Raw genomic sequence first — 10,584 nt, 5'->3', positions numbered from 1 at the left:
TAAAATTATTTTGTAAAGATGGAAGGCGGTGCCTACCGTGTGGTGATTATCTTATATTATTGTACATACACACCGCCGCCGACTTGAGCTGCAAAAGAAGCTCTGGCTGCCCTGTCAAGGACACTTGTCAAAAAATACGGGGAAGCTTTTGGTGTTTTGGCCGCTCTGACATGGCAGAATTCTACGTTGCTGGTCATTTGCCACTGAACAGTGTCATAGCTCATTAGCATAAAGTTGACCAACTTTCAACTTTTTGCTTGACGCTCTGATTGCTCAAAACGCCCAAAACGCAACGCCAATGGATTTGCTGCTTCTTGCAGCTGAGAGAAGCCGGCTTCCATTGAAAATGAATGACTTCCTGTATCTTTTGCAGCTCAAGTCGGCGGCGATGTGTACAAACAGTTAGGGTAACTTGTGTTGTGCTCTCACATGAAGAGCTGGCAGTAAGTGTTAAGTGTCAACGCTAACCAGGCTAATAAACAAACCATGCAAACGGTAAAGTCATGTGACTTCTAGTTGTAGGCTAGTCCGTTTATGAAACGAAAGGAGCAATTTTGTTTTTTTAAGAAAGCAAAATAGTGTGACATTTTCACAGTTAGTAGATTATTACTGTAGACACACTGAAAAATATTGAGGCAAACTGTAGACCCTTCCATACAACCAAACCTGGATGTTGAAGGTCTCGCCTAGTGGGTTTTTAAAAATTATTCTATGTAATTTGCACTTTCATAAATAAGAGGCCTATTTTCAGTTTTAGAACTGATTGTCTTATTTTGTTCACAAGTTGCAGATTGAGTCTGTAGATGATGTGGGGTATGTGAGGAGAGATTGCATCACTATGTAGTAGGCCCTACAGCCTGAGACATTCACAATAAAAAAAATTGCCTTTTGCATTTTTGTATGGCTTTTCCCTCCATTGTACCAAACTCGTAAGGAACCGTGATGTCTGAACTGAGGTATGAACCGAACCGTGACGTCTGTGTACCGTTCCACCCCTAATATTTAATCATTTGAATACTTCATATTGATTTTTAAGTTATTACACTTGTCTTTAATGTCATTACATTTGTGGTGTGTTACACCACTTTAAGATTTCAAGTGGTGTGTAGGTCTAATTACACACCACTTTCATGATTTTAGGTTAGTGGAAAAAAGTTGCACATAGTGCAAGGACATGTGGATGCAATTTATTGTGTTTACAGTATGTCATTAGATAAAAAAAGTCAAAGAAAATCTTTCTGGGATCATAGAAGAGATGAGTGTCTTGCAATGTTCATTTCTATGAGTATGGAAGTGCACCATGGTTTATCTTTTATTTATTTGCGTTGTGCAGGCTACATTCACAGATACATTAAACAGAATATAGAAACAGGAAGTTGTCTCCATTGTTTATTGCGACTGCAAGATTCTAATGTAATTAACAGTCAGTGACATGGTAACTATCATGATAGTGTGACTTCTATTCTGTTGTCTGTTGTTCTGTTGCCTATGCTTTGACATGCTTACGTGCGTTACGCTCCTGCTTGATTCTGTTTATTTTTTACACACATTCCATGACACAATGTGTATGTGGGCGACACTTTGAGAACCCATGCTGTAGGTCAATGAACCTAGGCTGATGGCCGTTGGGTGGACTGCCATTCTGGACTTTTCCCAGAATGTCCAGATGGGCAATTCACCCTTGGATAAGATTTAAACCAACATTGTGTTTGACCAGAAATGCTCAGAACAGACATTGTATAAAGGATTAAACTTTGTAACACTTTTTATGTTTTTCTACAGAAATATGATAAAATCATTCTACACAGCTAGCCTCCTGATCGATGTTCTCTCAGTATTTGGTGAATTATCAGAGGAGGTAAGTCCCTCCCCCTAGACATTGTCTGATACGTCTCTAATCTTTTTCAGCAGCTAATACCATATGTGAATACATGGAATTGTTTCTCTTGATTGTCTTCTGTATTTTATTATATTCAAAAAATCTACGGACCGCTGTCAAGGAAAATGGGTTTTGTGCTTCATATTCATGTCTTTCATATCACTCCGCAAGTAGTCCGGTCACTTTTTGCATTGGAACTTCATTCAAAAGTTTTCTATAGAATGTTTGTGGTAGAATTGTTGTATAAAAGCAATATAGCACTTGTGATCGTGGGATTGGTCATGGATATTCCCACGGCTGTTGTTGCCTGCGCCACTCGGCCTCCGGCCTCGTGGCTATGGCCGAACAACACCCGTGGGAATATCCATGACCAACCCCACTCTCACTCGTGCTATATTGCTTAATTATACAACAATTGGGTTCTATGGAACTATTTATTTGTTTCTGATTGGCCGAGAGACGTTCCATGAGTTGGAATATCCCTGGACATTTCAACTCAGACTTTGCACAGCTAATAATAAATCACTCTGCGATACAATGCGAAGATTTGACACAATGTTCTCATCCCAGCCCTCCACTATTTTAAGCAATGGGTTACTCCTTAGCAAACCACAACGAAACAGTGCTTCACCATCGTCACGTCAGGCTGTGCACAGTAGTGTAACATTTATTCACCACCAAATTAATAAAGTTGAGTGGTTCTGCAATGTAGACTATGTTTCCGTTTTTTTGCAGTACCATGTCCCTTACATGACACGGCCCAGTGTCATTGTAACATGCATGCAGCAAACCTAGATATGAATGCGACTTTCAACATTTCTTTCAAAAAGACACGTAAGCCACGAAGACCCGTAACGAGGGATCTGGAATATTGGTTACCTAGCAACCAAGACGCTGTCTATTGAAAAGGGAACTATTTTTTGATGCGTAAGAACGATGTCGCAATTAACATTTTTAAACAATAACGGGATGTTTTCAGATTATGAGGCTACGGCCAAACAACACCCGTGGGAATATCCATGACCAACCCCACTCTCACTCGTGCTATATTGCTTAAGTATATTTCTATATTCAAGTTCAGCATGTGTTGCGAACTATTTGTTTCTCAGCAAAAGCCACGATGAAACGGTAACAAATCAATGTAAAGAGTCATATAATGTGGAGTTTATTTTTTGGTTTTGGGAAGTAGCCGTGTAATAAGCGGGATAATGTATACAACACCGGCCATTATTGGAAAATAAGTCCCTTCAGGACGAAGCAAGACCCTGTTCACCCTGTCGAGACTTATTTTCCGATAATGACCAGTGTTCTATACATTATCCCTTACATATTCACAATCTTTGGACAAACGTGTCGGCTAAGAACCATAAACATAATATAATAAAAGTCAAATAGTAAGGCTACCATTGAATCACACTTTAATACCATTCATGTATGTCAGCTGGTCACCATGGCCACAGATGTCTTTAAATACAAAGGAGCGACCTGTGTTGGAGTAACTGACAATGATTCACTGAGTGCAGCAGTTCCCCAAGGGGAGGCAGAATTCCCTTCTGTAAAGAGCTCGTTGGGAACTTTTTCTCAGGAGAACAGTGCCCTGTGACAATGATCGTACTTAGTGGTACTCTTACCTTGCTGTTTCACACTGTGCGTGGTACAAATAATAGTAGTGTTGGATTACCGGTAGAAAGGTGAAACATTTAGCACTAGATGTTGGACAGTATTGGAAAGGATAATTGGAGAACAGAAAGTCATGTTTTGATGAAATGACCATGTAGTTACCTTATTATTGAGGTTTGTCCAATTCTTGGTATTTACATTTCTTGGAACAATACTTATGGCAAGTATTACAATAAAGCACAGTGATGAAACAGACATAAAGGGAAGGAAATAAGGAAAAGAGGAAATAAGGAAAAAAGAATATATCAATTTAACAAGAAATAAATCAATTGGTTATACAATTTGAACAATTATTTACGGGTGATATTATGAACTTGTTAGTAGCTGAGAAATCAATGGAAAATATACATGTCTAGAACACCCTATGTAAATGTAACAAATGTAAACCCTATGTTTTACAGTCTGTACCCCTTCATGTCATTTGACATTAATCCATTGGTCTTGCGTTCTTCAACAATCTGGAAAAAATACTGTGATCCATATACAGGGATACAAGGCTGTAGGTTTGATCTCAGCTTGGGTAGGGACACGTATCCCCCATTTTGTAATGTTAGTCTTAGTCTTGTGTCAAATGTCCTTATTAGTCATTCACATAAACATTTTCTTAGTCAAGTTTTAGTTCACTAAACGTCTTGTAATTTTAGTCTAGTTTCTGTCAAAAGAAGAACTCAAGGTAGCGTATCTTAGTCCAATATTAGTCAAAACATTTTAGTCATTTGTTTCATTAAAAAAATATTTCTGAGATTATCTCTGGTTAGGCCTACCATTTCAGTCAAATAGTGTTTCACACATCTCAGATATTGATTAAATTGATTAATTGCCTGACAAAATACTCTTGTTGATTGATTTCAATGCAACTTTACTAAAAGTGTCTGGAGGCTTATTGTAGGCTACAGAGGTATGTGTTATCCTCGTATTTGGCAATGTCTGCTGTTTATTGTGATATACGGTTTGCTATGCGTTGAGTAAAGAGTTTGTGAGAAATTTCACCTAGAGTAATTGGTGTGCAGAGCCATATGCAGAATGTAAATATGATGTAATGTAATGTAGCCTAAGTTCAACGTTAATTTTCATGTGATGTGCTGTGGTGTGATATCTGTATGATGAGTAGGCTACTCCGCGAGCAAATCAACAGAGGAGTGTGAATTTGGCCGTCCTCCATTTAAGGCAGGAGACGTGAATTATCTAAGCAGCTACCAAAACTCGTAATGAAAAAGCTCTGTATGCCCCTTTTCTTCTTTTGTGGAATATATGACCTACAAAGCACAAAAAGGGGCAAAAATGTAAATTCTGAAGGGCAAAGAGAATATTCAAATGTTTTAGCCTGGCCTTTTTTGGGTTATTTATTGGCAGACAGCCCTGGTAACTTAGGGGGGGGGGGGGCTTGCAATTGTAACACAGTTGAAAGGCTGCTGATGTGTGGATGCATTTCATAACGTTTTCTGCATAGTTAAAATAAAGGTTCGTAGGCCTACTTCCCCTTGGGACAAGCAGTTTTGAATTTTGGAAAACACTTTTCCATTTACATTGGGAATTTTGCAAACATTCAGTGTCAGAGTCAATAAAATGAGCCCTTCAACGAAATTGACAAGCAGCTGTAAGTAGGCTAAGCATGCTAAATTCGACATCCAAACAGTATTCTAACATTAGCTTTGAGATACTGCTTGATTTCATAACTTAGTTTAGTCTCTTCAATGTAGCCTAATATGTTGTGATAAGACCTTAGCAGAGATCACTTCAATGCAGCAGTTTTGAACAAATTTGCGCAGCATGGTCACGTTGCTAAGCGGATTTAATAGCAATTTAGCCAGACGTCTTCTATGCAATGTTTCTATGTGACAACAACAATCCTTCAACAATCATGAATATTTTGTTAAATGCACATGCAGAGGAGGGGCAGCAGGCTACGAGAGAGAGCGGGGCAGGGCAAGGAAAGGCTGCGTGCGTAAAAAGCGCAGCTCAATAGCAATGCAAGGCTTTGACCTTTTATAATTTAAATTAAATTAAATTAAACATAGAATATTAATCTGTGGCGGCCGATTTTTATTTTGTGGCGCCCCGCCACAGATTAGTCAATGTATGGGAAACACTGCAGTGACACCACAAAGCGAAGTAGTGTTCTATGCTTTGACATTCACATGCGTGTCAGAGAGTCCCCCATTCGGTTTCAGCCAATCAAATGACAGTGGCAGTCGTCCAGGCCGTCGAATTGGGTCCAAATTACACCAACGAGTTCGCTAAAATATCGGTGAGGACAATTTTGTCATCTCAAAATATTGATGGGGACTAGTCACCATGGTCCCCATCTAAACCTAGGCCCATGCATTTTACACTGCTTTTTCTCCAACCAACATTGTGCCAACAGATTTACCAATTGTAATCTTTTCTCCGAAATTATTTATTTCTCTAGAACGTTCAGCACAGGAAATATGCAAGGTGGAAGGCAACTCACATTCACAACTGTCTCAAGAATGGCGAGACCCCTCAACCTGGCCCAATTGGAATGGATGGAGAAACATATGGTAAATTGTGACACTTGCTGTGATACCTGTTATTACAGTACATTTGGGACTTTTCTGGGCCTCTCTGTGACTTCCTCTGATATTATTGGAATATTGAAGTTGTTATCGTATGCCTTATGGGTACTTACCTCACAGGATTATGTATATAAAATAATACAAATATAGGGTGTTTAACTCTGAAAAGCTGAAACTTGAACTGATATTAATTAAGCATGCAATATTTATTGTGATGGGTCAAATAAGCCATCCTTCTGGTATTTTGGAATTGGGTCCCCTTGAACTTTTTTTTATAGCATTTTGTGTGTGTGTGTGTGTGTGTGTGTCTTGCAGATGACATGATCGGCACAGATGATGGGTCATCTGCTCAGGACCCATCATCTCATTATCAGCCCAAGTCATCCTTTCACACACCTGACCAAGGACCTGCCACTACAGCTGCTCCCAACTGCAACAATATTCAGATATCCCCAGGTGCTCATGCTCCAGCCAACACACCTGCTGAGATTCCCTTTTCTACAGGTATGGAAAGTTTCCAGTTATTTGAAAGTGGAATTTGAATGCTGGCTATTAGATATCAACTTTGTAGAAAGTTTGTGAATACCATCTTATGGCGAAAAAAAAATCCATCTCATGTTGGCGTACATCCAATAGACTGAACAGACACACAATAACACATGCTATACTTTGGAAACTCTAATTTGCTCCATTTTCCATTTTCTTTTGCTCCTTTCAACATGGTGTGAAATTTCCACCTTCTGTAATGTTTTGTGATACATTTGGCCTTGGTGAAGGTTTGTGCTTTTAGAGTACCCTTTAGGTAGCCTGGCGAGCCAGACCCACATTAAAATGTAGGGTCTGGGCACTCACCGTTCGCAGTGCTCAGTCCGAGGGGCGGGATAATCAGTTGTCCTTCAAATTCCCTCTGCACGCAATAGGACGCAATAGGATATTTGTTTTCAAGTAGCAGGGAATTCAAGCCAAACCGTTGCAACTCTGCCATCAATCATTATGTTAAGCCCACCAAACGACTCTATACACGATTTCAATGTCCTGATTAAGTTTCGATTTCTGGAGCTCACAAGCCAACCGAGAGTTGCTAGACTAGCCCTGGCAGCCGCTAGGGGCGTGTCTAGATTTCTAGGCTACCCTTTAGGTAATTTAGCTTAGGCTACCAAGGTTTACTTGGCCCATTTCACAATATCAACTCACAGCCCACCGAGACTGTTTACCTTTGCAAAGGAGTTCAGAGAATCGTCCTCACCATTCAGAGGGGGATAGTGAGGTATAAACCTTAATTTTCATTGGGCTGGCGCTTGTTGGAATAAACTTGAGTGGTCTACTGCGCATTCGGTCAAACCAAAGCTGTTTAAACCTGATTTGGTCAAACTCGCCACGCATCCCCAGATCCCCAGATGCCTTCCCACTGGAGAAGGAAGCTGCTCTTATAAGTCTTTTTTCTTAAAACTCGCCGGTGAATCACATGAGCAGTTTGGACAGATGCACACAAACAGGGTAGAATGTAAAAACGATTTCTTTCCCCAGCAGAACCTGAGAAGCCAGTGCCAGTTCCCAGGAGCATACCAGTAGTTGACCCATCTTTACTGAACACAAACCAAGAAGGTAGGATCTCCACTAACAGCAACATTGTAAACATTTGATTTGCATTGAGCTCAATGAGCATTAAACCAGCTAATAGGCTAACTAAAATAACACCATGCCAATCTCTAGGTATGGTGAAGGGTATGTGATGATGTGGGGCTATTTTAATTCCAAAGGCCAAGGTAACTTTATCAGGATGCACAGTATTCTGGATCCATGAAATAACTGGCCTTTAAAAATAAAAATCTGCCTGCCTCTATGGGAATTTAACATAGGGGCAATACTTATGACCCCTGTATTTTAAGGAAGAACATTTATTAATTTATGATACATTATTCATTCACTAAGAAAATTGGTGTTCCTAAAGGTTAGATATTTCCTAATTTTTCATTTAAGGCATTAAGATCAATTTCCAAAAGATGATTTTATATTCCTCTTTTCAGTCAACTTTAGCATGGGGTGCCAACACTTTTGGCCATCACTGTAGCTTTTCTTATTTGAAAGACAAGCAAACGTGCAAGCAAACGTGAATCAAAACACGATTGACATATGATGACGATATGACGTTGGTTTTAGAGTGAATAGAATATATTCCAATTATGATGGGAGAGATTTATCTTTGTGTATTTTCTTTACACAGACAGTGAGAAATATCCAAAAGAAAAAAGTAAGCTAAAGATGATAAGACAACAAATATTGTATTCCTCTGGTTATCATGCTTTTTTCAGGTGATGTGCGGCTTACTCCAGAAGACTTTACCCGGGCTCAGAAGTACTGCAAGTATGCTGGCAGTGCTCTGCAATATGAGGATGTGACCACTGCCATTCAAAACTTGCAGAAGGCCCTAAAGTTGCTCACCACCGGCAAAGAATGAAGGCATTGTTCAGAGTTATCACTCATCTAGTTGAAAAGAGCCCCACTACAGAGCCATGAGCCAGGCCACAGCTGTTTCAGGAAAGAGTGATTCTCGGAGCACAGAAAATGACTTCAAATACAATGGCCACTGTGTCTCTACATTTAACCTATTTTAATGTCTTTCATAGTCGTCCTTTGCTACTGTATTATATGAAATGGAGATTCGGATATATTGCACGTCGTCTGAGTGAAGGTATAAGGTATGATCTGTAAGGCTAGATCCTGATTTCTTTCATAGACAAAATGCTGAACTTGAAAGTCTGCTGGAAATCTAAAATATGCTTCTCTTCTTCTATGTTGATATTTAAGCTGTGTATGTTATGTTGAATTAAACATTCATAACAAAATGAGCAGAAATCCTGTATAACATTGCACTGTGCCTCTTATTTGGCTTTGCTTTTCAAATCTGATTCAAATAAAAACCTGAAACGTATCTTTAACACTTCAACATGCTGTACTATATCTGCATTTGTGAAGGGTTTATTGTTTTGTAGTTAAATGTGGTGTTCTGAAATGTGGTGTTCTTGAACAAAGGTTGTTGATATCTTAGCTCAATCACTGATCAAATACACCCCTTTCCTCCATACCAGTGGAGTAGCATTGATAGGCTGGAATAGTCTAGGGCTCGGTCTGAGACCCTTTTTCTCCCATTTAGAGCCAGGACTACAGGAACAGAGGATTGTTTTTGAGAGCACACACAGCCGTGGACATATCTCCAAGACCTTGAACATGAAATTCAAATACTTTCCATGCCCAGTTCCTTCAAATTCAAGGACCAGCATAGTTTTAGACAGTTACTCAAAGACCACTGTTAACTAGATTACAGTTGTAAATGAATTATGTGCAACACCTAATCGCAGTGTAACCACATTGTTGTGTTTGTGTTGTAGCCTACCTGTTCTCTGTTTTTCCCTCCACCTTGTTTCCCTTTTGTCACTTTTTCTCTCTTCTCATTTTTCATTTGTCCCTTTAACCCCCTTTCTCTTCACCTTTCTTTTCAAGATCCTACATCTGTATTATTCTATTCTGCCGAGAACTACTTAAAGTTAACATTAGCATTTACATTTCATATACTGTACAATTATAAACACTGAAACAATAGATTAATTATGGTGATGTTCAATGGGATATTCAAATTTATCTCATTAATGCTCAATGTGTTAACTTGTTGTGGTAAGTCTTTTTTATTAGTGTGAGAAAATGGCACCTGCCTTATCCACAAACTGGCAGAACAATCAGTGTAGCCATCCATATCTGCCTGAATCTCTTCCTTCTGCCATGCCCATGACTGTAGAGGGCATGCAAATTGAAATCAAATGGGATTTTCCAGTTTGTGCAATGTCTGACTCCTATGTAGCCTACTAAAGAGGGTTGTCAAAGGAACCCTCCTCTGAGGTTATCCTCACAACAGATCTTTGCAAAATGAGTGGACTAGGCTATAAAAAGTATGTATGACAGTGGTAGGTCTAATGGAGATTAGGATGTCCAAACACCATATACTTTGTGCTTGAATTTCCCCTGGGGATCAATAAAGTATCTATCTATCTATCTATCTATCTAAATCATGAAAACACTAAAAGTATCTGATAATCCCTAACAAATGAAGAATTAAAATACTTGATAGGCCTATTCAAATGAATAGTTTAGTTCTAAAACGCTATCCTATCCATTTGTAAAAACATCATAAAAAAAAAATTGTACACATTGTAAAAAAAGTCATGTTATTTCAGGTAATATCAATCAAATTGCGGTTTTATTGTTTTGATTGAGTAAAGATACATACAATAACAATACCAAATTACAGTTCTACTGAAATTACTTGCTAAACAAATTGTAAAAAAAAAAAAATGATTTATGAAAATTCATAAAAATGGTGAATAGGCCTATAGCGTTTTGGAACCAAATTCAAAATATAGGCTACTCAAACACATTTAGCTGGTTTGATGGCAAAAATATGACGATAGGCTACTGAACACTTAAGAACTAGGA

The 10,584-nt window shown here is 38.8% G+C and overlaps 1 protein-coding gene across 2 annotated transcripts in view; it reads left to right on the top strand.

The window, feature by feature from the left end:
* The window catches only part of vta1 (vesicle (multivesicular body) trafficking 1), a 48,080-nt gene extending 39,037 nt beyond the window's left edge, over positions 1–9,043 (top strand). Inside the window, exons 4-8 of one of the 2 annotated variants that reach the window (XM_042095035.1) lie at positions 1,783–1,858; positions 5,970–6,081; positions 6,412–6,600; positions 7,627–7,701; positions 8,409–9,043. In XM_042095035.1, the coding sequence (XP_041950969.1) occupies positions 1,783–1,858; positions 5,970–6,081; positions 6,412–6,600; positions 7,627–7,701; positions 8,409–8,554 (598 nt within the window). In that variant the 3' untranslated portion in view covers positions 8,555–9,043. Of the gene's footprint in view, positions 1–1,782; positions 1,859–5,969; positions 6,082–6,411; positions 6,601–7,623; positions 7,702–8,408 lie in introns of both variants that reach the window. The other variant, XM_042095034.1, reaches the window with a different exon arrangement.
* Positions 9,044–10,584: the final 1,541 nt, after the last annotated feature.

This window comes from Alosa sapidissima, chromosome 6 (assembly GCF_018492685.1).
Source record: "Alosa sapidissima isolate fAloSap1 chromosome 6, fAloSap1.pri, whole genome shotgun sequence".
NCBI classification, from domain to species: Eukaryota; Metazoa; Chordata; class Actinopteri; order Clupeiformes; family Clupeidae; genus Alosa; species Alosa sapidissima.
This window is presented reverse-complemented; position numbering and strand designations above follow the sequence as displayed.